This window comes from Orbicella faveolata, unplaced genomic scaffold (genome assembly GCF_042242905.1).
Source record: "Orbicella faveolata isolate gen_17 unplaced genomic scaffold, um_ofav_v1 contig_35, whole genome shotgun sequence".
Lineage (NCBI taxonomy): Eukaryota > Metazoa > Cnidaria > Anthozoa > Scleractinia > Merulinidae > Orbicella > Orbicella faveolata.
In genome coordinates, this window is record NW_028301564.1 from 25,423,563 (window position 1) to 25,448,798 (window position 25,236).

Genomic DNA, 25,236 nt, shown 5'->3' on the forward strand with positions numbered 1-25,236 from the left:
GTATGCACTGGAATTGAGTCAGGCGTGGGCAGGGGTGAGCTGTAAATATGACGAACGTGATTCACTTCCCATGGACCATGAATTTAGTTTTCACGATTATTCACATGTTGAACACCATTGCTCGTGTTGCAGTCAATGAAATGGTTCGACTATACCGCTTGAGTTTTATGGCGACATTCAGGGCAGAAGCCATTTCATTTCCACTGCTATAGAATTGTAAACGATAACGTATTTACAAGTGAAAATAGGCGATATAAAGAACTTGCGTTTCGGTGCCATATTGGCGCCATTGTCAAGGTGATTATGAAAATATTCTGGAGTCCTGTTTTTGACTCAATTTCGTATGCACCGGAATTGAGTCAGGAGTGGGCAGGGGTGAGCTGTAAATATGACGAACGTGATTCACTTCCCATGGACCATAAATTTAGTTTTCCTGATTATTTACATGTTGAACACCATTGCTCGTGTTGCAGTGAATGAAATGGTTCGACTATACTGCTTGAGTTTTACGGCGACATTCAGGGCAGAAGCCATTTCATTTCCACTGCTATAGAATTGTAAACGATAACGTATTTACAAGTGAAAATAGGCGATATAAAGAACTTGCGTTTCGGTGCCATATTGCCGCCATTGTCAAGGTGATTATGAAAATATTCTGGTGTCCTGTTTGTGAAGTCCGCTAGTTTTGTAACAGTAAATAGCAAAATTAACGAGATTAATAAATAATTTAATGCTGGGGGTAACCTTGCGATAGACTAGCATAAGCTCCGGTTGTATGGACCTGTATGGCCATATGGTAAAAAGCCGAGTCTGCTCATATACATCGTTGCTTATCCCCGAGTTCAGTGGCATAGAGCGACTAGGAATATACCTGGATGCGGTGCTGGTCTATTGCATGCATGTTTACCCCTTGCATATACGTCCCCCGTACCCGCAATTTATACATACATCTGGACGGAGAGAAACGCCGTCAGACACCAGACTCAAGACTCAAGACACACCACACAATGACCCCGGACATGGCTTAAATCTGGACCTGTCGATCTGGAGTCCAACATGCATGCGTCCATAGCGCCTTCATCCTCCTCGAAGCGAGCTTATTAAAAATGTCTTCTACGTCAGGTAGTTAAACCAGACCCTAACAGCATACCGCTTTCATTACTATTTATTTATGTTACTTAAATTGATAACCTCAAAAAGACTGTCATCAAAACGTTTTGCGTGGTAAGAGATTACCACACTATTCTTTACACAGTGTTGTGCGGAGTCTGTCCGTGTTTTGAAGCCCGCTACATCAAATGAACAAAAACTTTGTACAAAGATTATTTATCGCAAACTTCTATGCGACTGTTTTAAGTATCTTTTCAAAAGAAATCATTTCTAACAACACCAAATTTTGAAATTCTAATAAAACACTTGAAAGTACAGATGAAATAAAAATTATGAAACTGATCATAAAATTTGCACAATTTCTCTGAAATTTATATTTTTCAAGTTCCGATGGGAAATTGTTTCTGGTTTTGTTTCAGGCAACTATTTAAATTCCGCTTTTAGAAAGTGCAACAAGGACAGAAATGTACTTAAAGCTAATCTGATACAAGGCTTTTGACCACTGAAAGCTGAAATTGCTCGATTTCCTATCGGATTTCGTCTTAAATCCTCCCTAATAAAAAAGGATAGCGACTGGTACCAAGAGTCTGTTACACTTACCCACAATTCTTAGCGCACGAAGACTTTAACAAAGCTGATAAAAACGTGCGGAAAAGTTGTAACATCTTCAGACTTAGCGAAAACTATGTTGTTAGTACAAGGGCAAATTTTGCCAAAAAAAAATCCTGGCTTTCCTTGTACTCTATGGGCTGTGTAAGGTGCGCATGGTGATGTGGTAAAATGCACAGCCGCCATCTTTTTCTTAATGAGGATTGCATTTCATGCGCAATTCTGTTTCTCCGTACATAACTAGATATGGTTGTTTGCATTCCCGCTTCCTGATCTACACAAACCTTTCCTTATAAATTCGCGAAAGTCTTTCATTTGGACAAAGTAAATTATGACATCTGTTACACAGTTGAGATATGCGATACTTCCACTGCCATAGCGAATCATGAAATCAGTGGAAAAGTCTCGGTTTGGTTGAGCTAGCAGAGTGTACGCTATCTGATAGCCGAGGAAAAAAAAATAACTGATGATAAAAGTGAACGTAATGGCAATAAGAAGAGAAATTCCTCTAACCCTGACTGCCCTCATCTTAGCCTTGAAGGCATTGTTCAGCGGACCATTGCCAACGGTCCTGTTTCCTCTGACCCACACAGTTCTCATCAAGCAGATGTTGATATAAGTTATAAATATACCTGGGAGAAGATACTGTACTGGAAAAACCACGAGTATCATTTTAAATGGGTAAAAATTCTGGTTGTTCCTGCAGACGACAGTAAAATGAGTGTCATTAAGATCTACTCTTATGCCGTCATATGCAGCTGCCGGAAACAACATGAAAAATAACCCGAAAACCCACGCAAAAATGATCATTTTTTGCACTGTGGCGGCACTGAAAGTGCGTGGATTCGCACGAGTTGATAAATACTTTTCAAGACTTATGACGACCAGATTATTGATTGTAATGGCAGGAAATACGAAGTTGAGATATCGAACCAGCTTGCAAGGCCAACCGCTTTGGAACACATCAAATAAAATCTGAATGCAAATCAGAGGAAGCGAAACTGCACAAGAAAGTATGTCTGACAGAGACATGCTTCTTACATACAAATTAAAATTTTTCATAAAACGGCTTCTTTGGACTGGATTTGCTTTTGGCTTTTTCCAAAGAAAGTAAAGTAGCAGACAGTTGCCGAAGAATCCCAGGCAACCAATAATGGAAAAAAGCGCACAAAGGGCCCGTTTAAAAGTGGCATCAACTGGGGTGAATACGTAGATCCGATTCAGTCGTGGGGCGCTGTCATGTGAATGCGATGAATTGTTTCCAGAGACATTGGAAGCCAACCACGATGTTTCACGATCGTTATTCATGGCTGAAAACCTCCTGATCTATAAAATATCAACAGAAAAGAAAACGTAATTAAATTAATTCACTTTTGGACTGAATGCGATCATTGTCTTTTCAAAGTTTCCGTTTTTGTTGGTTGATTGGTTGGTTGGTTCGCAGGTGTTTCTTGGATTGATCAGATTCGTTCCCAGTTGTTCCTGAGAAGGATTCGCATAAGACTGCCATGGAAGTGCCCTTTGCAATCGTTAAATAATATCCTTGGAACAAAATAGATTTCAGAAATGGAGAGCGCGTAACGAATTTAGCAAGCCTGCAATTTTTGAGATCATTGATGTTAAAATAAAAATTCGTATGTCGGTTTTAAAGTTTAAGAAACTAATAATATTGATTTGAAAAATGTGCTTAACGTATTCGCATAGCGTTCTTCAACGCACTGGTAGAGGTGAATGCTTTCATCTCGGCCAGTTGCACGAAATGTTTTATTTTCTCGTCCCTCGCAGGATAGGTTGATTGAAAAAAAAACCCCGTTATTTATCCTCGGCAATGTTCTTAGCACAAGTGCTATTGGGCCGAGCAAACAACTGAAACAAGTAATTCAAATTGAATATAACATTAATTCCCATATGCATGTTTACACAGCAGTAACCCTAAAACGGACGAAGAGAATGCCCTTTAAGGTTAGTTGCTTGTCATTGCATTTCAAAAGGTTTCTCAACGAGATTTATTTGCGGTTGGTGGCCAAATTAATTTTTCAGCAATGCGAAGTCGAAAATCACCGCCATTAAGATCGTACCCAAAACGTGCGTAAATGGTACTTAAATGGGATAAATGAGAATGTGCACTTACTCGGCAAGTGGTTCAGTGCTGATTTAACCCTTTGTATACCAGGCGTTTGAACAGATTTGTTGTCGATATGAGCTGTAGATGATACTTGTTTCATGAGAGAATTAGCTGTGACGAATGAGCACTCTACGCTGATACGCCAAGTTACTATCGATCAGCATATATTGTTTGTTGGAAAATAAACTGTCGCTAACATACACCAAGTGAAACCTTTTGAGATCACCTGTCCACGGTTAAAAAAAGAATACACCCATTGGCAGAGAAGCAACAAAGCGACTTGATTCTAGCATTTAGATGTGCTAAGCTGTCTTTATTCCAGGTTATAACAGAGTGGAAATTGCGCACAGATCTTCCCAAAACGGTGCGAATGAAAACAAAAAATAAAAAACTAAGTTTCCTCTGCTTGACAATTGGGACAATTTCGATGTCTAAACATTGTTTTATGGTGTTGCTATGCTAGTTTTGTTTTCGAGAGTCTTCCTGCTCTAAATTCTCGACAAAAACGCGAGCCGCGAAATTTAAGCGACTGTATTTCGTCCGAGTTTTCTTAGGACCATGCAAGGTACTGGAATATTTTACGCATATTACAATATCTTTTTGCTTGGAAGGATTTCCATCCAGAAACTGTTGAGTGGTTTAACAATTGGGAAGGCCAAGGACTCAATTTCCGCACCATTTGCAGAAACAACATCTTGGCGATTCTCCCACATCACCCCGCAGCTGTAGCGAAATACATATTTCCTACTTTCATCGTTCTATCTCAAAAGAAAACAAAATTCAATAGATACCAATCATGCAACGCTTTCGAGTGGTATACATGGAATATTTCGCTCTCACTTGTATTTTCCTGGTATACAAGCTCGCCCATTTTCATTTTATACCATGCCATAGAAAGTATGTGGGGGCCCGATGGCCTCATGGTTAGTGCATTCGCCTCCGGATCAAGTGGTACGGGTTCGGGTTCGGTTCGGACGGGGGACAATAGGGAACTTAGGTGACCACGACGGCGACGCCGAGGACAACGTCGATTAAAAAAATGAACCTATATTTTACGTACGAATCTCGCGATACTCTAAAGTCGTTTACTTTGTTCGTCACTGTCAAAACTTCACGAAACTGAATCTGGGACACAACGATAAATTTGAAATAAAATTTCAAAAATTAGCCGTCGTGGTTCACGTTCTCCAGACAACGCAGAATTTGGTCATTTCACGTTGTTGTTTTGTAGAGGACGGCAGAGAAATGTACCAAGAATTATAGGGAGTTTAAGAAAACCACGACGGCAACGGCAACGGGAACTTCGCTAAACAAAAGATTTAATGGGCAGAACAATGGCTGTGTACGTGCGTCAGAAATACTCCTAGTTGCTTCATACTATAGAAACCGGAGAAAAGCGCCGACCAGATGGGCTATTTGGCTCGCATGTAGACTTTACCTTTTTACCCTGGTAGAAAATATAGCCTCTTTGAGGGATTCAGGTAGCTGGTTGCAGCGCGAACAAACGGCGGAGCGAAATAAAGGAGACAAAGGCTTGCTGCGAGGAGCGAACGAACGCCTGTAATGTCGGGCAAGACACTGTACTCTCACAGTGTCTCTTCGCCTTGGTCTACATAAATGGGAGACGGCGAATTTCATGCTAGGGGGTAACGCAGGCCTACGATGGAATAGCAATTTTATCCAAGCGGAGTAGAAATACTCCTAGTCGCTAAATGCTACGGAACCCGGGATAAGCTCCGGCTGTGTGGACCTGCGTGGCCTACTTGGTCTGCAGACTTCACCTTCTTGGATCTTCTTGGCCTACAGGGTAAAAGGTTAAGTGTCTCATAGACACCGTTGCTTATCCGAGTTCAGTAGCATAGAGCGATTAGGAATATACCTGGATGCGGTGCTAGTCTTTCGCATGGTTGCCCATTTAATATAACTGACCTGTACCCGCCATTTATACACCTGAATGGAGAGAAACGCTGTGCTCAAGACACAACACAATCCAGCCTTCATCTTTACCAAAGGCGAGCTTATTAAATGTCTTCTATAGTCAAAACCAGACCCTCACAGCATACTTTTTCACCCTTTTCACTTCTTTATAAGTACTTTTTATTTGTATTGCATACATTTATAACTCAAAAGGTTTTTGAGAAAACTGTCATCCAAAAATTACGTGTGGAAAGAGATCACTGCACACTATTCTTTACACAACGTTGGACGGAGACTGTCCGTGTTTGTGCTGTTCAATTGCATTGCCCGCGGGCATGCAAGTCTGTTTCTCTATTCATAACTAGTTATGTAAGGAAAGGGCTAAGCCCGAAACGTTTAGTTAACCAGCAATTATTTGACACTTTCAAGTGCCATTTGAGCCTCTTATTGAATTTAACTGTATTAACTGTGTCACGCATCTTATGAGTTTTTTGCTCATTCCTATGAGAAGTTATTATTTATACGGCTGTTTGCATTGCCGCTTCCAGAACTGAACAAACGTTTCCTTAGAAATTCGCGAAAGTCCTTCATTTGGACAAAGTAAATTATGACATCTGTTACACAGTTGAGATATGCGATACTTCCACTGCCATAGCGAGCTATGAAATCAGTTGAAAAGTCTCGGTTTGGTTGAGCTAGCAGAGTGCTCACTATCACATAACCGAGGAAAAAACAATAAGTAATGATAAAGGTGAGCGTAATGGCAATAAGAAGAGAAATTCCTCTAATCCTAACTGACCTCATCTTAGCCTTGAAGGCATTGTTCAGCGGACCATTGCCAACGTTCCTGTTTCCTCTGACCCACACTGTTTTCATCAAGCAGATGTTGATGTAAGTTATAAGTATACCCGGGAGAAGATACTGTACTGGAAAAACCACGAGTATTATTCTGAATGGGTAGAAATTCTGGTCGTTCCTGCACATGACAGTAAAATGAGTGTCATTAAGATCTACTCTTATGCCGTCATATGCAGCTGCCGGAAACAACATGAAAAATAATCCAAAAACCCACGCAAAAATGATCATTTTTTGCACTGTGGCGGCACTGAAAGTGCGTGGATTTGCACGAGTTGATAAGTACTTTTCGAGACTTATGACGACCAGATTATTGATTGTAATGGCAGGAAACACGAAGTTGACGTATCGAACCAGCTTGCACGGCCAACCGCTTTGGAACACATCAAATAAAATCTGAACGCATAAAAAGGGAAGCGAAACTGCACAAGAAAGTATGTCTGACAGAGACATGCTTCTTACATACAAATTAAAATTTTTCATAAAACGGCTTTTTTGGATTGGATTTGCTTTTGGCTTTTTCCAAAGAAAGTAAAGTAGCAGACAGTTACCGAAGAATCCTAGGCAACCAATGGTAGAATAAAGTGCACAAAGAGTCCATTTTGAAGTGGCATCAACTGGTGTGAATAGGTAGATCCGATTCAGTCGTGGGGCGCTGTCATGTAAATGTGATGAATTGTTTCCAGAGACATTGGAAACCAACGACGCTGTTTCACGATCGTCATTCATGGCTGAAAACCTCCTGATCTATAAAATATCAACGGGAAAGAAAACGTAAATAATTTTAATTTACTTTTGGACTAAATGCGATCAGTCGTTTTTCTGAGAAGCAGACGAAGAAGTTGCCCTTTGAGGGACACTATCACCAGGGTCCGCGGAGACCATTTCAAAGTAGTAAGACTAAAAATTCTGCCCAAGACAAACAATTATCAGGGGTCACTGTTCCACCGATAACGCCTACCAAGACCTTGATTATTCTGGGTATCACAAAAACCGAATCTAGTAATTGTTTTATTACACATTAAACGAAAAAAAAAAAATAGAAGTCATGTTTTGCTTCTTCACTGACGATAAGCAACACAAAGTGCGCGAACTTGACATGATTATCCTTAGAAATCATGCACCGCGGTCATACAAGACATGGTTGCCCGTGACCTTAAGTGCCCTTGACATGATTATTGTATAATCTGCAGCTAGATGACGTCATAGGCGCTGATTTCGAAAATTCATTGTACGCTTTCGGCCAATCACAAAAGTGATAGTGAGTCCAATGTACCTTTAAAGTGTCTACACCATAAAATCTCTGATTCTCTCATTTGAAAGTCCACATCAAAAATGGAAGTTCTCCGTAGAAATCCCTCGACTCGAACCAAAGATGAACTTTCTATGATTTCTTTTGAATTCTACAAGTTTTTCTTCTCAGCTCTCGATACCAGCCTTTAACAGCCTTTCGTTTCGGAACATCGTATTGAGCCATCATGAAAGAAATCTCTATGTACGCACGGCCGTGCGTATATAACATGACGTACGCAGTTTCAATTTAGCTGCAAAATTTCCGTCGAGTTTAGTGCAAGTTCCTTTTACAAGGGGTTCGATATACGCACGCTAAACATGAACCAATTCTTTAACCTTTAATCCTCTAAAGCCGACCAAATCACGTGAAGAATTTAAATTGTATCATGAAGAAATCCATAAAACAATAAGTTGACACAAGAAATTTAAAACAATTTATAAAATGCACAAGGAGTATTGGGCAAATCAAATTTTCAGCAATGCAAGGTCGAAAACCGCCGCGATTTGATGATATCGTGCGTAAAGCGTGCCTAAAACGTGTTTAAAACGTATCTCAACTTCTTACGGGATAAGCAAGAATGTGCACTTACGCGGCAGGTGGTCCAGTGTAGTTTAACGCAACTGCCAGTGAGCGGATTCGTTGTCGATATGAGCAATAGAGCAGTATGCGTAGATGATAGAATTAGCTGTAACGAAAGAACACTCTGCCCTGAAACACTAAATTATCGATTGTTTGTTAGAAAAGAAGCTGTCGCAAAAACACACCAAGTGAGTGTCTCGCCTTCAGCGAAGCCTTTAGAAATCACGGCCTGTTCAGGGTCAATAAGAGAAACTTTCCCATTGGCAGAGAAGCGACTTGATTCCGGTACGTATTTAGACGTCCTACGTTAAGCTGGCTTTGTTTTAAGGTTGTAACAGTGCGGAAATTAAATTGCGCACAGTCCTTTGTTAAAATGAAACAGTTTCCAAAACGGTGCGATACTGATAAAGAAAAAGAAATCAGTTCTGATTTCTAAACATTGTTTTATTCTGTTCAGATGCTAATTTTGTTTTTCCGTCAGTCTTCGTGCTCCATGATTTACGCTGAGAAATTAAAGCGACTGCACGTATTTCGCCTTCCCTTGGATGATGCATGGTTTGCGATATTTAATACCTTTTGGCTTGAAAAAATTCAGTTCCATCGAGCAATTGCCGAAACTGTTGAGTGTTTAAATTACTGAGAAGGCCAAGGACTAGATTTCCGCGCCATTAACTGAAATTCAACAGCTTGGCGATTCTCCCTCATCACCCCGCAGCTGTAGCGAAATACGTGTTTCCTACTTTTGTTGTTCTATCTCAAAGGAACACAAAATTCAAAATATACCAGTCATGCAACACTTTCAAGTGGTATACCGCAGTGGGATATTCCACTTTCACTTGTGTTTTCTTAGTTTACACACTCGCCTTTTTTTTCTTATTCTATGCCATGCCATGGAAAATTCAGTGGCTAACACAATCCATGCAGCACAGGATGGGAAGGTTGGGTGTACAACGAGTAAACAACTGCTTTCCTGCATTCTGATTGGCTGTTTCTATGGCATGGTCAGTATAAACTAAGAGAAACCATGTTTTAATCAGTGATATCACAATTAAGTGCCAATATTAGACGCGCTCTGATTGGTTTAAACAGAGTGCATTACGGACTAGGTAGGTGAAAAACAGTTAAAATGGAAAACTTTTTTTGTCACGAAAGTGCCAACCGTTGCTGTGGGCGAAGTTTCGGGCTTAACCCTTCTTCAGGTCGACAACTTTTATATAAATGTGCTTTTTTTTGTTACAAAGCGCGGAGAGGTCTATAAACATTTATCATGAGAGTTCTGTGATACATAAAAATGAAATCACTAGATATTTCAATTCGTTGACACTCTCACTTCAATGGGACAATGCACAGTGCTATTGACGTCTCGGTTCTAATTTCCTTCTCTTTTGGACCTACGAAAGCAATCTTTAAATTTCCGTCTCTCTGTCTTAGTTTCAATAAAAAAATTATATTCGGGAAAACCACTCAGGACCGATGGCCTCCTAACTTATTATTTTTGCGGACTCTCCAGCTTTTATTTTTTTAATAAACTGAGTAATGTAGCTTTATATTTACCGGTTTAAGTTCTTCTTTGCCTTTGACTTGCACCGTTAGAGACAAACCAGTCTGCTCGCTTGTGGTAGTGGGAAATCCGGCTAGGGTCTTCATATGACTTTGAATGTCTCCTTAAATAAAAGCTAATAAATAAGCAACAGAAGCAATCAGGGACGAGCTTCCGTCAGTGAACCACATGTTTACTGCGAGTCTGGGGACAAGCCACCCTATTACCCATAATGCTTCGAAAAGAATACTCACGTGCTCGAGTTGAAAACGAGGCTGATTTCACCCCGCCATCTTGAATTTCAACTCGACCTTACCTTCCGTTGAAATAATGTGTTAGTTTTTCCCTTTCTTTACCTTACCTGTACGAAATTTTGTCGCCCTCATGGACTCTGGAGAGGAAGCTATTTGTGAGGAGTATGAATCGTCCCTCGAAGACTTAACATTTAATTCTAAACCACTCATAAATGTACTCACAATGTTGGCGGAGGAAAACAGTCAGTTTGCTAAAAGTATCACAAAGCTTATTGCAAATCGTATCTACCAGGTGTGTATTATTTCAGCGATTTACTTTCTTCGTCCATGCTAAATGATCAACCAATCGATATTCCACAAAACGGCTACACTTTCAAATTGACGGTCTTTGATCAACAGGAGTTACTTATTGTAGTCAGTGTTAGGGTTGTGAAACTAAACTTTCGGTGTATTTTGCTGACTTTACAGTACATGCCGACTTTTAAGGGACGTCAAGTATAAACGAAATGCAGTCTTGACAGTTTATTTTGTTAGCAGTATGGAAAACAAAGCTGCATTTGACGTAGCATTTAGCATTTGCTATAAAGAGCAAATTTAGTGGTTCAACTGAAAGGCAACTGTTTATATTATTTCTGTTGAGTTCTGGTATAAATCTACTAGCGTTCTATCATGAATGTGGTTCTCTGATGGGCTATGCTACTCGCTATCTTTTCTGTTGTAGGTAGTGAATATGGTAGCCTAGCAGTGTGTGGTTGTTAACAAAATGGGGCTGCTTCTTTAATTTGCATCTTCATAGTGTCTGTCAAAGGGTTTTAGATAAAGTTTTGAATGACTATTAGATTTGTGCTAAAACAATGATTGCGTGTAATTTTCCTCATGTTTTTCATTAACAATTAGATTCTTTGCTTTCAATTTCTGTGATAGTTGTCTCAGGCTGCACCCTTAGTAACTACTATGCGATGGAAATCCGGAGCTCACAATAATTATTTAATTGTTGTTTAGAAACATGGGGAAAATATTGAGTATTAGAGGTACAACTCTTAGTGCACACTTTCTGATAGGATGTTCTCTAAATCATGTTGTGCATTGTGTTATGCTGGGATGATGCTATATGCATATTGTTGCAACAATTATATTACTGTTCCTTTCAATAACACACAAACTCACCCTGAACAATAATGATAATATTATTGCATACTTTGCTGCCATCAGTCATTTTACAGACCTCAAGTAACAGATGTACACTTTAGTAGGTTCTAAAAGCCTTGTGATTGGTAGATTTTGATCCATTTCGTTTGTTCCTTTTTTCAAGGTTCAAATGATTGTTGCAATTACGATTTACAAAAACCAAAAACGCAGTCATTATATAGGTTTTAAACTTCAGAGAATGCATGTTATTTGAAAGGAGCATTTATGTTACCTGGTTCAAAAATTGCTAGTTACATGTAGCTTGTGTAACATCGCCTTAGGAAATGTGTTGGCTCAGTAGACCACTGCAAACTAATGCTGTTTTGATAAATATAGATTACTCTCTTTGATGAACAGTTATACAGGTATATCTATTTGGTGGGTATGTTACATTCCCCAAGAATACCCACTGCAAACTGAATTGTGAATGTTGTGTTTTTTAGGCCAGAAAGAGTTAATGTTGAGTGTTTTCTTCCATGTTCTGTAGTATGAATGATTTTGGAAACATTTACTGTATAGTGCTTGTGTAATAACGTAGTATTGTTGTTTTCTGACAGGTTCCACAGCAATCCAAACTGCCATCCCTTTACCTGCTGGACTCCATTGTTAAGAATGTTGGGGGAGAGTACCTACATCTTGTTGCACAAATCATGGAAAAGACGTTCACTTGTGTATTTGAAAAGGTATTTGCTAAGAGTTTCATAAATGTTTTGAGGATACCACTATCATAAAACAAGCCCTATTTTTAACTTGGATCAAAGTGGTTTCCTTGGAAGCAATGTTTTTTCTTGATAATACATACAAGTTGTAATTTAACCTTAAACTTAGATCAGAATGTTTTCAAACTATGACATGGTCCAGAACTATTGCTATATTCAAGCCAGTTTAAAAATATATTGATATAAGTTTCGTTATAAGCCCGGTGGTTTCTTTTGGAGGTCTTCTTGCCGCTTTTTCAGTATTGTTAATATCTTTTGTTATTATTTACGTGGCAAATAAATGATGATGATGATAAAGATAACACATTTGTCCAACTACAAATTGTCACTCCTCAGTCATGCAAAACTGAAAATAATATATACAACTGTAGTTGGACGACATTATATTGAAGACGACCATTAAGGAAAGAAATCTTTCCATTTTATCCTTATTTATAGGCTGATGATAAGACTCGTCGTGATCTGTTCAAGTTACGGAGCACCTGGTCACAGTATTTTCCAGCAAAAATCTTGCATGATTTGGATGTTGCTGTGAACAAGCATGACCCCGGCTGGCCCATTTCTCCTGCTCCTCCACCAAGCCCTTCCATTCACATCAACCCCAAGTTTCTGAAAAAGGTACTGTTGCAAGGCTGCATGTATCTAAGATCACCTTTTTCATTATTACATTCAGAAAACACTTTTTAGTGTTGGAAATAACAGTTATTGGACATTGTCCGACTAATTTTGTGAAATTGTCTGATTAGTTTTGCATTGTGGTCAGACAGTACAATGTACTACCAAGCACCAAAATCACGTACAACTAGGCACATTTGTTTCTCCTGTTATATAACTTTTATTAAATTTAATGACATATCCTGCTGTGCTAGTTTAGGAACCTAACCCTACAGTACAAGCCCAATTGGTTTAATTTTTATTGGGTTTCCTTGCCATTTATCTGTATATTTACTTTTTCTATTTAATTAAAAATTGTTAATACATTTATGCAAATGTAATGGCAAGTAAAGTATAACACAATGCAACACATCAAATGTCAAATACTATAAGGGATCAGTTCTGTGACTGATAGCTGATGCTTTTTTCAGCCTTGTCTTGTGTTTGGTATAACCTTACATGTAATTATACAGTGGTCATGTCTGTAGCCTGTGTGAGAGATATAGTGGCCTAATGGCTGCCGCACACTAGCTGATTTTTTTGTCAGCCTACAAAAAATCTTCACCTGTCGGCTAGTGTGCGGTGAATTCAGACAAGTTTGCGACAAGATTGGCGCTTATCGGGCGATATCTGACAGTGCTAGATCTCAAAACATCTTGTCAGGCCTTGTCGTCTAGTGTGCGGTGGACCAAGACAACTTGTCAGGGCTTGCGCTTGCCTCAACTAATTAGGAAATCTCATGAGAGTTGTGTCAGTGGAATTGATTTTGGATGACTTGGCCCTAAGCCTCAACATGGTTAGTTGCGACAAAAAATCGGCTAGTGTGCGGCAAGCTGATGGCCCGACAAATTTTAACCCGATTTGATCCCGACAAAAAAATGTGCAGTTCTATGACCAAAAATCGGCTAGTGTGCGGCACTCTTAATAGTTAGCATGCTGGGCTTTGACCAGTCAGGGTTCAAACCCTGGCTGGAGTCATTGTGTCAAGTCCTTACATGCATGATGACGAGACACCTTGCTCTTGCAGTACCACTCTTTACCCGGGTGTATAAATCGGTACTGATGAAATAAATTAAATGCTGTTTGTAATCTGAAATGGACTAGTCCTTACCATCCCATCAAGGGGGAGTAGCAATTCTCCTAGTTGCGTCAATTCCACAGAATCCAGGATAAGCTCAAGGGTATTGGACACTGATTTTGATTTTGCCTGATTTTGCAATATGAAAGTTAACACATCAGAGTGTGTTACCAAAGATTCTAGTACATGTATATTAACATGTACATTCTTAAACAACACAGGCAGAAAACACTGGGACAGTGGCCTCATTAACGGCAGGGATATCAACACCTCAAGAGCACAAGGTAGTGGAGGATCACCAACAACGTCTGCTTGAGCTTGAGCGATTACAGCAGGAGCAGCTGAAGCTGACTGAACTGGAGATCCAGGAGCATCAAATGAAGAGGGATCTTTTGCTCAAGAAACAGCAGCAAGAACGACGACTCCTTCTTCAGCAGCAACAGCAGCATATACTTCACTTGCGACTGAAGCCAGAAGATGAAGACTCTCCACTGTCTAATGGGGTGTGAAATTCTGCTGTGTACTATTAAGTTTTAAAAGTTGTGTTGTATGTTGGTCCATTCAGAATTTCTTGTGTGATCATCTTCCCCATGCCTTGTTGCTGTGTTTAATGATTATTGTTATCAAGGAGCAAAGAAAAATTAATGAACACTGTACACTGTACATCTACTCAGTTGCCTGAAAGACAAGTTGGAGCCATTTCAAACTAGACCAAATTCCGGCATGTATTTCATTGGTCTTACTTATCTGGCAACTAAAAAAAGTCCAAAACATTTCTTGTTTGTTGGGTTAAAAACATTTGCGCTCTCTGTTCCCTGGGTGGGTTTGTCCATACATATACACCTTCATTTACACATTGTGATACCGTGTTGATGAGTCAAGATGAAGAACTACATGTAAGTAACATTTAATGCCTGATTTTAGAAAAAATGGACTTACATGTACAGTGTAGATGCAAGCCATTTCAAATAGTGACTCTTTCCAGTTGTAACTCTTGCTCATGTAGGATAAATAGGAAATGCGCAGTTCCAGAAAATATCCATACTCCCCCCACAGAAGGAATTGGAATTTCCTGGGTGGTGGGGGCTCTATGAGACCAAAAATTTAAAGAAATGTATGAAGCTTAACTGGAATTTCCTTAGGGGTGGGGAGGTGTTAGAAAAAATCCCTTCCATGGGGGAGGTATGGATATTTTCTGGAACTACACAATCCTGTGAACAGTGTCAGTATGATTCTTGTTCATTATTTATAAGGAATGACGGTACAATGGAATGATTGATTACATTCAATTTTTCTCCTCTGACAGCCTTCCAGCTCACCAGGTCGTGTGCCGGTGTCAACCAAAGCAGAGTCTACTGAGAGTGTTCAGGCAACATCTAACAGTCGAGATCCACGTCTTCGTCAGCAAGGACCCGATCATATCCAAGAACCTCTGGCAATAAGGAAACCTGTTATAGCCCAAGAAAGGAAGCTGATTGATGCCCAAGGAAGTCTACCTGTAAGTGCTACTCATGGGTGCATTCCCTCTGCCATGGCAGAAATCCAGTTAAAGCAGACATCAGGCAGACCACCAGATCATCTTATTGATCCTTCACAACCTGACTTGGAAGCTCCCCAAACCCAAGAGATCAGAAGTCTTCAACACATGACTCAGGTGCAGAATCCTGTAGAAAGTGTCAGTAGGACTCATCTAGATAGGGAAGTCACAGGCAGCCCAAAGTATGGTGATTTGCAAAGACCATCAAAACCTAAACATAACCATAAAAGACGCAATTCTGGTGACTGGCCTAGTCTGTCACCAAATCACGAGGACAGGCCAGATGAAGCTCCAAAGACACAAGTTTTGAGAGGAAGAGGACGGAGAGGTAGACGAAGATCTGCAGAAAAGCAACGAGAGAGAGGAAAGGGTGAGAGGGGCAGAGGTCGTGCCCGTGAACCAATGAAAAGAAGCAGAGATAATGACAATGAACAATTTCAAAGTGCTGAATTCCAAAATGATCAAAGATTTGGAAGAAGGCCTGAACAAAGGGACCCCAGACATCCAGTTATCATTGACAGACAAGTTGAAGATATTCCTCTTTTTAGGGATGATTGGAACAGCGACAAAAAAAAAAGAATGGAAAATTTTGTGCCACATGATGAGCATCTGTTAAATCCAGACAAATGGCAGCGGGAATCCTCAGAATTTGTTCGAGGGATTGATCAATCTAGGCTGGGAATGGCTGTACCAGAGAGGCCACCCCCTAGAGAAAGACCACTGGCTAGAGACTTCAGAAGTGACGAAACTCCAATGCATGTCCGTGATGAATTTGTAAGGGCAGGAAGCCCAGGAATGCATGAAAATAGATCAAGGGGAAGTGGACCTGAGAGGAGAAGAGTTGAAAAAGCAGAACAATTTGAACCACGTCTTACTGGGCCAGAAATGCGGCCAGATCCAGACTTCCGATTAAGAGAAGAAACACAAAGAAGGGTTCGTAACCATCCTCCAAGTTCTTTTCATGATGATCCTAGGGACCAACCTGTTGGGGAACCTCTGCCAAAGAAACCAAGACCTTTGCTCACTGATGTTGAGATTAGTGAACTGCGGAACAGAAAGGGTGCATCTCCCAATACCGGAAGAATGACACCACCACAGATTCTCCAAGAAGGCTTTGTTGACCACCCTTTTGACCGACCGATGAGGGAACCCATAGATGTCCCTCCTCATCTTCTCCATAGTGATCACCCATTTGCCCGTGATCATGGCTTCCACCAGAACCTTGGTCCCCCAGGTCCTGGTATGCCAGGGGAATTTAGACCTCATACTCCTCCCATGCAGCAAGGCCCTGGAGAGTGGACTCCTGATTTTGAAATCCCACGCGAGCTCATGTTAGATCGCCAGAGTGAGATCATGATACAGGTAGGTAGACTGTAAAAGAGTTTAGACGGCACACTACAGTGAATTGTTCAAACTCCCCTTCCCATATACATTTACATGATTTGCACTGGTCTTGAAAAGTCCTAGAACGTGAACTCAAGACCCCAGTGATTGCAGGGTTACTTTCGATACTACATACTTACATAACAAACACTCAACTCCACATCATCAAAATCAACTTTCTGAGACTTCAGCTACAGTTACATGTACAATCAAAGTGTTGCTTTTTGTCCTGGAGACTCAAGTACTCAGGGACTTGTCAACAAAATTAGAGGACTGCTGGAGGAAATTCAAGAATTTCACAAGTACATGTAAAAAGGTCTAAAATTTTGCATTTTGAGTCCCCCCTTCCAAATCAAGTGTAAAATATTTTTTACATGTGATTTGGAGGAAAGTAAGTTCTTGAATACTGCTGAATTGTCCTTTTAAAGTCTTTCAATGGTTGTTGGAAAAAAAAATTAGAGATTGTTTAAGGTGTGTATGAACCATGATTAGTATAGGTAATCATACAGTTTCGAGTTCAGTTTGGAATTAATTTGCATGATTGAGTTTTTCAAAAAGCTGAAATTGCATGAGCTGCTTTGGCAAGTGCAAAATTTTTCACCTTTTTGAAAAACTCACAAGTGCAAACTAGTTCCAAATTGAACAAGTAAAACCGTATGATTAGTTATTAATAATATAAAAATGAAAAAATTTGCGTGGAGGAAGTGCCGGAAGATCTTTCTTGAAGCCATTTTTAAAATTTTTTCATTCGCCATTTTTTTCAAAGTTTCCTCACAAAATTTTCGTTATCATTTTACGTGATATCATTGGCTTAGAAAATTTCCTATTGTCTTTCAGCCAATTATAATCCATAATTACAATGTGTAATTTGCACTGGTGTTACGCTTGAACTGCACTGCTCTCAACCAATCAGAATCGAGTAATTTTTTCATGTATATTATTATTATACCCTGTACAACCACCTTTACCTTTTGTTACATTTATGTAGTTAGAATGGAAAAAATGTTCCAGATTTGTTAGTAGACTGAGATGAAAAGAAAAGACAAAGATTCAACAACTACTGTACAATGCTACATGTACATGTACACAGTAGTAGTGTGCTCTTGTGAAGTCAGCATTGGGTATTTTGTCTTCTCAGGCTGAAAGACGTCTTCAAGCAGGTGACCTGACTGCTGAGCAACATCATGATTTGGTAGATAAACTTCAACAATTGTATGCACTTCAGCGGAATCCTGAACCAATGAGGCTACCTCCACAGGAGGCCAGGATTCTGCCACATCTGCAGCATCAGCCTAGACACAAGATGCCGTCCAGGATGGAGGAACCTCCATTCAGACCAGGTGAAAGACCAAATTTACATGTATATCAACTTGTCTGAATTGTAATGTTAATTTGGACACTCTGTGACTAAGTAAAATGAATTAAACTCATTTGCAGTAGATGAGTGAGGGGAAAGGTGCCTGTAAGCCTGGTAGAGCCAGGTCCATTGAGCCGAGTGTGCAGGGTAACCATGGCAACCCTTTGAGCGGCAACCGTGGGGCACCATCACACTGAAATGTATCAGTGGAAGTAAAATACTTACATGTACCCTGTACTTACCTGGGCGAGGGATGGACTGGGAGCAAAGCCTTTGAAAGCAATGTGAAATGTTCCGCAATATGAGCGAAATAGCCTGACTTCAACAGGAGAGCTGTAAATTTACCAATGTATGTGTTATACCTCTACATGAACACAGTTGATTCATTTATGTCTTCAACAGGAAGGCAACTGGTTTTCACAGGCAGGTAAACATTTTGAACTGAACTTCTCTATAAAATCTTTCCTCTATCTGGTCAAACCAAGCAGTCAAAATTGTCCTCACAGCTGGTGAATTTGCCCGTGCTAGCCCTTATTGAAACCCCTCTGAACATTTGCTATTGCTATTTTCCATTCAGGGGGACCAATAGACATGCAAGGACCTCCTACAGATGTGGGCCCTGGGAGACCAATGCTGCCAAGGTTTGATGATCCTTCAGAGCACCCTAGAATTCCATGCAGAGGTGCTATGGAACCTATAGGTCCCATGAAGAGGAATGATGGCCTCAGATTCATGACCAATGAGCCTGAAATGAGAAGACTTAATGAGGACTTCAGAGGGCCACTGATGGAACATGATCTTAACTCACATGGTAGAGCTATGCCAATGGGAGCCCCTCCTATGATAGCTGATAGGCCATTTGAGGGCAATCCAAGGCTGGAAGGTGGTCCAAATCCTGGTTTTGTGCATGGAAGACCTCAGGAGGAGATTCCAAGACACCCTTCCAGTCGTGAACCTGGTTCAGGATCAGTCGTTACACCAAGTACACCACCAAGACAGGACAAAGGTATGTAAACACTGTAAAAAACATGCTTACTTTGTAACAGAAGACTGCAGCATGCACTGCGATGAAATATTCTGACTAAGTGAGATACATGTAGAGGTCAGAGCACCTGTGTTTGTGTTTCAAATGTTATAAGGTTATTTTCCTCATCCGGGTCTAAAGTAATGTTTTTGTTCCAAGTAACAAAACAATTGTCCTCTGCTGCTGTTTACAAGGCTAAAAAATTAAACATTAAATGGAAAACGGAATGTTTGATTAATTAAGTCATCTTCAGGGTGAAAGACCATCTGCTACATGTATATTTTGTACAATATTGCTCAGAAACATTCAGTTTTCCTTATAATTTTTAACATTTAAGCCATGTAAATACCATCTTAAATTATGGACAACAAACTTCTGGTTGATGATTTTATTTATTTGCGTCACTGATCTGCTTGATAGTGTGTTGTTAATTGTATGGAGAAATTGGAAGTAAACTACCATGCTGTAATAATTAGGAATGAAAGGGCTGCTTTTTAGTCACTTTGACAGCTTATCATTTAGCACTGCTTATTCTTAAGGTTACAAATTTACAAACAGAAGATGCTATAAACTAGAAATACAGTTACATCAAGTACATATCTTTTATTGATAGAGATATGATTTAATTGGTGTCCTGCAGCCAAAGTGGTAATTTATGGTGATGATGATGATAACAATGAGTTGATGTGAAACTTAACTGGTTCTTATTTTCACTACTCTATGAGCCAGCGATTTTTTGGCCTCCATCAAGTCTCTGTCCCAAAAAATAATCTGTCTTTATTTTTTGGCAGGTCCAGAAGCCCCTCACACACCAAACACCATGATGGAAAAGAAAGCTGTAGATGATCTCTTCCGCAAGCTGATGCAAGTGGGGATCATTAAGGTGACCCCTGAACCTGGCAATGCGTCTCCACGACATGTACCTTCACAAGGACCCCCTCAGCCTGAGATTCAAAAGCCCCAACCTCTTCCTGCCGGGCCTGTTTCTATACCAGGTCTTGCTCTATCAGCCGCGGCAGTCCCCCAGAAAGAACTCCCAAAAGAAGAAAAACCAATCCCCTTGATAAAACTTGTTCCAGAGGAACTGAAAAGGTAACTTTATTGCGCTGTATACATTGCAGATGTGTATTGTATCCTTTCTCAAGTCAATCAACCACGTGGCTTTGAAGATAGGGTAACATATCACTTCAACTTTAACTGTCATTGTATCCCACAGGCGTCACGATGGTGTGATTAGCAGTCTGTATGATGGAACGCAGTGTTCATCCTGTGGACTGCGGTTCCCCGGAGAAGCTGCAAAGATCTACCGTGAACACTTGGACTGGCATTTCCGTAAGAACCGTCGAGAGAAGGACGGCAGAAGAGTGGCACACAGACAGTGGTTTTACACTGTCAAGGACTGGCTGAATTATGAGGAGATTTCTGATCCAGAGGAGAGAGGTACGGTTCAGCCATCTTTGGTTTTGTTTTTCCTCTAATGTTCCAACGGTGGCTCAACTTTGCACTGCAATAAGTTATTGTTCCCCTCATACATGTACATGTACATAGCAGTTTTTAGGGATACATCTTGCTCAAAAGCAAATCCCCACTCGTGTGTTTTTTTGTTTTGCTGCCCTTCTCCTCGGAGATAACTCGTAAAGAGTTTGTTTGATTGTAGAGAAACTGTTAACGTCGCTTAACTCTCGCTACCAGACGTGAGTCAGTTTTGTAATATAGGCAGTGTTAAATCTGTGTATGAAACTCTAGTGTGTGAAAGAAATTGAGCAATACTTTCATGGGCTAATGATAGTTGTAAAAAGTAGTTAAACGTTTCATTCAGTAGTTAAAACTCTTGTTTGCAACCATTTAGTTGAGGCTGTTGAGCCGGAAAGTACATTTCAACAGAGGAATATTTTTGTTTTCTTGTTCATACAGCTCGAAGCTCCTTCTTTGATGTTAATATGGGGGCAGTGGATTCTCCTACTCCTCTGAAGGAGAGTAAGGAAGCAGTCGGAGAGGGCAGCTGTCCTGTGCTTAGTGGTGACACTGAAGCTGAAGCGGTAAGGGTGATCAGTTAACTCTCATTGCTAGGGAACCTTTTGATCTTGACATGTGTTAAGCCACATCCTCGTACTTTGTTTAGGAATGTGACATTTGTTGCGAGAAGTTTGAGCAGTTCTGGGAGGAGACTAACGAAGAGTGGCATTATAAGGCAGCTGTGCGCATTGATGGCAAGGCAAGTTTCTATCTACACACTGCACTTTTGCTAGTTTAAAGTGTCTTGATTGTTTTTGAGATCGGATAATGAGGTGCTTGTTAAAGCATTTGACAATATAGATTAAAAGTATTGTCAATCGACGTTTCGATGCATCAAGCATCATCCTCAAGATTGAGGTTGTTATTGCCTTTGACATTAGCATTAACCACCTCAGTCTTGAGAATGATGCTTGATGCATCGAAAAGTCGATTGACAGTACTTTTAATCTATCATTATTGTTTTTGTACTGAGAATTACATTTGTATTGCAGACTTACCATTACCTTTGCTATCAAGATGTTAAAGAGGTGAGTTAGTGTTATCATTCTTTTTTACAGTAATTGCTGTTTCAAAGTGTCTTGGCACGATTTTTGTCATTGTAAAGGTTTATCATTACTCCTGCAATGACAAGAAAAATCCTCTTTTCCTGTGTGCTTCCTCCTCTACTATGTTTCCCTTGTTACTATTTTTGCAACTCTCTCGTAAACAGACTAGTAGTAAATGTGAGATTGTCGGGTTTTCTAAATTAAACTACTCGAAGGTATAAATCAAAGTTTGTGTTTGTACCCCGTTAGATCGCTTGACAGATAGTGTTCACTTTCATAACAGTCAGGGCTTGACACTAACTTTGTTCATCACTTTCCTCTTTGGAAAGTAGATTTCAAAATTTACTTTACATCTCAAAATTTTACTTTCCAAAATGGAGTGCGTTATCGTAGCTGCTAATTGAAATAGGCTCATTTTTTTGCGAGTTCCTTCGCCATACATATCTGCCATAGGCCGGAGGAGGAATGCAAACTGGTGGTTTCGATTGCATCACACCACGTGTATACTCGGCAGCTTTCTCGGTACTCCAGTGTGGTGGTGGTGGATCAGTAAATACCAGAATGAACTCGTCCTTTTGAAGACGGCAAATCATTGTCGCGTGGTCATTTGTATCATTTGATATTTTTTGTACACACGTAAGAATTTTAGTGTAAAAGTTACTATCAAGTATAACCCAAAATTTACTTCTCAGATTAGGTAAGGATAAGTATTTTGGTTCATTTTCGATTGCTTTACTTTAAGAAGCAAATTTACTTTCCAATTGAAAGCGGGTAAGTGTTAGTGTCGAGCCCTGATAACATACCTTTTGAATCTTCCAGTGCATTGCTTTGAACGAATATGTGTATATTTACGTTTTTGCCTGGCTCTGCCGCTGTCTGTTCTCTCCAATACTGAGTTGTAGATATGGTTTTAGTAACATTAAATACCGTATTGACGTTTAATTGTCTTGCTAATTCTTACATATGTCTGATGCATGTGCTGAACTGGACAGAGTTTGTTTGGTATGCAGCTGATGCAGCAGCAGCAGCAGCAGCAGCAGCACAAGTCTCTAAAGATCTGCGAGACTCTCCTACCTAACGTATTTCTGCGTTGTTTTTCCCTTTTTCTTTGTTTTGAGTATGGTGCGATTGTGGTTTTTGCTTGTTTTGCTTTGTTTTGCTTCCAACTTGTGCTATACAGAACCAAGTGCATACAGAAGAAGATGATAATGACGAGGACGAGAAAGACGAGGAGAAAATGGGCGTAGATGTGGAAGAAAAATCTCCGGAAGAGGGTGAAGCCAAAACAGAGGTCAAAGACGAGGGAGGTAACGAGGATGAACCGGAGATTCCGGCAACGAAGGAGGCGAGCGAAATCAAACCGTTAGAAGAAGAAAAAAAGACTGATAAATCAGATGCAGAGTCTTCCGACAAAGACTCGTGTAAGGTAGAGCGCGTGCTTAGTGTGTCTAGTAATGCTATTGACAATAAAGAAAATGAAACAAAGGGTGATGATAAATAGTCACTCTGTTGCGGGGCATTGCCGTGATCGTTCCGTCCGTCAATAGCCTGTTCAAACTGCCACTAACGATCAAACTCCGGCAAAATCACATAGGTTATTCTGTTGTTTATCAATCAACCTCCCTTGTCCGTCACTGATTTTTTTTTTTTTTTTGGTGAGCTCAACTTGGTAGCATAATATTTTATTCCTGGCTTGGGACACTGACTGAGTGGTTCGAGTTGATCGTGATCTGGCTTGATTTGAATTTTTGGGAGAAAAATGAGTGAAATGAATGTCATAGATTTAATTGGTTATTGTATTATAAATGTGCACCTTCCGAAATGTTTTAGTTTTAGTTCCCTTTTTCTTGCTTAACAATCGAAAACCTCGTAAGGTTTCGCTGATTGCCTTGGACCAATTTCTTTGATCCCTTTGAAGCGATTCTTGCGCGCCTCGACAGCTTTAGCAACACTACTTTTATCGCGGAACGCCCATGATCAGAAATATTCGAAATCGATCAAGAGTTCGTGGTCTTTCGGATAGAATGAAAGCAGTTTGATCAGGAGTCCTTGAGCGTACTCAAGGATGAGAAAATCCCTGAAAGGGATAATTATCCATTAGCAGTGTGAACTACTGCTCCGATGTACAATCCCTCGAAACAGAGGAAATAAAGAAATTCTCAACTTGTATTGAAGTGTGATTTTATTATAGAGTAACATTAAACTCTCTGAAAATAAGTAATGAAGATCGAAGTTTTCTCTACAAGGAAAGTTCATAGAGTTGTAATTGGTCTACACTTCCTACGTGAACTCGTGAAATGTTTTCAAACAAGATGTGATGCAGGCACAAACGGTACATATAGCTTGCGAGTTCTACGTGCTCGTGCAAGGAACACATGCATTTTCCACGCGCGTAGGCTCTAACTTAGTGTGCTGTATCTGCCCCTACCTCGCTCTGCAGACTACAGACTTAGCCACTTTTACGCGTTAAACCTTGTTTTAGAACATGAACTTTGCTGTAACGATTTTCCAGTATTTGATGGATCCTTATGTACACTTGACCTCGATGCAATGAAGAATAAAACATTTTGAACGCAATTTGTTGTTTTTTTGTTATAACCTACTGTTAGCTTCTACTTTCTCGAAACGTCTCCTTATGGAGTATCCATCACAAAGGATTCTACTTTATCTCGGAATTTAGTGGCAGATCGATGTTCTCGATGCATTGAATAAAACATTCCGAACGCAATTTGTTGGTTTTTTGTTATAAACTTGCTGTTACCTTCTACTTTCTCGAAACGTCTCCTTATGGAGTATCCATCACAAAGGATTCTTTTTTATCTTGGAATTTAGTGGCAGATAGATGTTCTCGATGCATTGAATAAAACATTCCGAACGCAATTTTTTTCATGGTTGTTACAGGTCAAGAAATGGTCAGGGAAAAGAAAAATTCTTCAAGGTCAGAGAAAAGTCAGGGAAATTTCTTTTGAATCAGGAAAAATTGATGATATTTTGAAGAAAAGTCGGGGAAATTTGAAATATTTTAACACGGCTGAGTTAATACCATTGAAGGCTGGAAGAAACAATTGGGTTCACTGGGATCTCGACGATATTTTTCGTCAATGAAGAAGAAAAAATTGTTGAAAACACATTAGCCTTTAAGTGAACGAGTAGAAAGGAAAGCCGTAAGTTGAGGCTAGAAGCCGCAACTAGATCTGACATTGTATTTATTTGATCTGCGGAATCTTATTTTTATCAGGGAAAAGTCAGGAAATTTTGAAAAGTGATGCCTGTGGCAACTATGTTGTTGGTCATCTCTGTGTCATCTCACGTTAGTTTCCATTTTCTTGAAACTTTTCTCTTTCCACAACAAAGGACTCGAAGGAAACGGTAACACGATTCAGTTGAAACGAGAACAGTCTGCAGTCTGCATTTTACCTTTGATCTGCAATCTGCATTTTATATAATTACCC

At 40.0% G+C, this 25,236-nt stretch overlaps 3 protein-coding genes across 3 annotated transcripts; 1 reads left to right on the forward strand and 2 right to left on the reverse strand.

Moving 5' to 3' along the window:
• Nucleotides 1-1,959: 1,959 nt before the first annotated feature.
• Nucleotides 1,960-3,035, reverse strand: LOC110066728 (galanin receptor 2a-like). Its single transcript, XM_020773970.2, has one exon. It carries the CDS (start codon nt 3,025-3,027, stop codon nt 1,960-1,962), a length of 1,068 nt encoding a protein of 355 aa, XP_020629629.2. The 5' UTR covers nt 3,028-3,035.
• A 2,911-nt stretch (nt 3,036-5,946) lies between these two features.
• LOC149104014 (putative neuropeptide Y receptor type 6) lies at nt 5,947-7,655 on the reverse strand. The gene has a single exon (XM_089272494.1). The coding sequence runs from the start codon at nt 7,343-7,345 to the stop codon at nt 6,263-6,265; it is 1,083 nt and encodes a 360-aa protein (XP_089128620.1). The 5' UTR covers nt 7,346-7,655; the 3' UTR covers nt 5,947-6,262.
• A 2,646-nt stretch (nt 7,656-10,301) lies between these two features.
• Nucleotides 10,302-23,953, forward strand: LOC110066711 (uncharacterized). The gene is made up of 13 exons (XM_020773955.2): nt 10,302-10,575; nt 12,029-12,154; nt 12,629-12,808; nt 14,144-14,425; nt 15,229-16,821; nt 17,981-18,182; nt 18,777-19,205; nt 20,015-20,315; nt 20,440-20,663; nt 21,138-21,262; nt 21,346-21,438; nt 21,731-21,766; nt 22,965-23,953. The coding sequence occupies exons 1-13, from the start codon at nt 10,414-10,416 to the stop codon at nt 23,283-23,285; spliced, it is 4,074 nt and encodes a 1,357-aa protein (XP_020629614.2). The 5' UTR covers nt 10,302-10,413; the 3' UTR covers nt 23,286-23,953.
• Nucleotides 23,954-25,236: the final 1,283 nt, after the last annotated feature.

Coding starts and splice junctions, on each gene's coding strand:
- LOC110066728 (XM_020773970.2), bottom strand. CDS start 3,027: ATGAATAACGATCGTGAAACATCGTGGTTGGCTTCCAATGTCTCTGGA.
- LOC149104014 (XM_089272494.1), bottom strand. CDS start 7,345: ATGAATGACGATCGTGAAACAGCGTCGTTGGTTTCCAATGTCTCTGGA.
- LOC110066711 (XM_020773955.2), top strand. CDS start 10,414: ATGGACTCTGGAGAGGAAGCTATTTGTGAGGAGTATGAATCGTCCCTC. Junction 16,822..17,980: donor AGAGTGAGATCATGATACAG/GTAGGTAGACTG, acceptor TTGTCTTCTCAG/GCTGAAAGACGTCTTCAAGC. Junction 19,206..20,014: donor ACCACCAAGACAGGACAAAG/GTATGTAAACAC, acceptor ATTTTTTGGCAG/GTCCAGAAGCCCCTCACACA.